This window comes from Carlito syrichta, unplaced genomic scaffold (assembly GCF_000164805.1).
Source record: "Carlito syrichta isolate Samal-C Ts95f unplaced genomic scaffold, Tarsius_syrichta-2.0.1 Scaffold307242, whole genome shotgun sequence".
In the NCBI taxonomy this organism is placed as follows: Eukaryota; Metazoa; Chordata; class Mammalia; order Primates; family Tarsiidae; genus Carlito; species Carlito syrichta.
This window is the reverse complement of record NW_007251338.1, coordinates 152,812-154,179: the sequence shown is the minus strand read 5'-3', so window position 1 is coordinate 154,179 and position 1,368 is coordinate 152,812. Positions and strand designations below refer to the sequence as shown.

The window sequence follows — 1,368 nt, the reverse complement described above, 5'->3', positions numbered from 1 at the left end:
ACTCACCTCAGCCTCCCAAAGCGCGGGATTACAGGCTGAGCCACCGAGCCTGGCTTGCCATTGATTTTATGGTAGCATCATTCATTGCTTTTGCATAGTGATTTGGATTTCTTCTACTTATTCTGTTTTAGTCTTGTTCTTTGATTAGTTTTGCCACTTACATTTTGCTTGACTGCCTTATTTCTTTCTTTTCTCAAAAATGCTAACTTTTCTCTTGATGCTGGTTAGGAAAGGTGTTGCTGACCCCTAGATTTGCTAGCTTCTGTTCTGGGGCAGTGACCAAGCTTCCATCAGGGGCTTGCATCTTCATCCCTGGCAAGCCCAGCCCCGGGGCGCTCACCTTCATAGGACCAGTTGTTGTTGAAGGTCTGTGTCAAGGCCTGCATCTCCTGTAGGAGGACCGAGTCTGCCTGGGAGGAGGTTTCTCCTCCATCCTCTTCTTCCAGAGTCTCCTCTTCCTCCTCAGGGTCCGGGGAATTCTGCATCATTTCCTCAAGCTCCTCAATTACCTGAAGAAGGTACACAGGAGAATGCTAACTCTGTTCTCTGCTACGGGGCATTCTGGCTTGAATTTTGGTCAGTTAATGTTGTTTCTAATTGACTTTCTATAAAATTCCTAAAGCCGTATTCTTTCTTAATAAATATTGAATAATAAAAATAGATCCGACCAAAGGCTTGCATATACTCTTTCTTTAATGTAAAGCACTCTTTAAAGTAAAACCTCTTCCAAGAGCTCCATTTAGATAAATGATTTATTGGGAATAAACTACTCTTTCAGGAAATGAAGCAGAGCTGCCTGGAAAGGAACATTTACTTCAATTTGCTGAGCGCTTCATTTCTAAGTGGGAAAATATTTAATCTACCCAGCTTTAATGCAGAACCCTGTCCATTAATTGTCACAATGCATATGACTGGAAAAAAACAAAGTGTTCCTAGAACAACTCAAAATGGGGAAGAAAACAGCTAATTCTCCAGAATTTACCTAGACAGAAACTGAAGCTGCTCAGAAACAAGTGAAAATAAAGATAATAAAAGGACAGGTAGGTTTTGGAGAGCAGAAAATAGATAAGAACCCCAGCTCTAATCTAGACTATTGATAGGAGTCTCCCAGAAGTGGAGGGCAAAATTATATATCTGCCAAAAGGAATGAGTGAATTACTTTGTATGTTAATTGTTTACAAATAAAGAAAATGGAATAAACAAAGAATACTTCTGAAAGCGAGTCTGTAGATGAGTTTGGTCACAACAGTATACTTAAATGTTGATCTGGTCTTGATGCTGTGACAGACTCAATCGACAAGGCTACTGGACCGTAGCCTTAGAGATGAATTTCTTTCTTTTTTTTTTTTTTTTGAGTTGGAGTCTCAC

At 40.1% G+C, this 1,368-nt stretch overlaps 1 protein-coding gene across 1 annotated transcript in view; it reads right to left on the bottom strand.

Moving 5' to 3' along the window:
- The window catches only part of FEZ1 (fasciculation and elongation protein zeta 1), a 52,525-nt gene that overhangs the window by 15,557 nt on the left and 35,600 nt on the right, over window positions 1–1,368 (bottom strand). Inside the window, exon 5 of the mRNA XM_008064250.1 lies at window positions 341–509. Within this exon, the coding sequence (XP_008062441.1) occupies window positions 341–509 (169 nt within the window). The remainder of the gene's footprint in view (window positions 1–340; window positions 510–1,368) is intronic.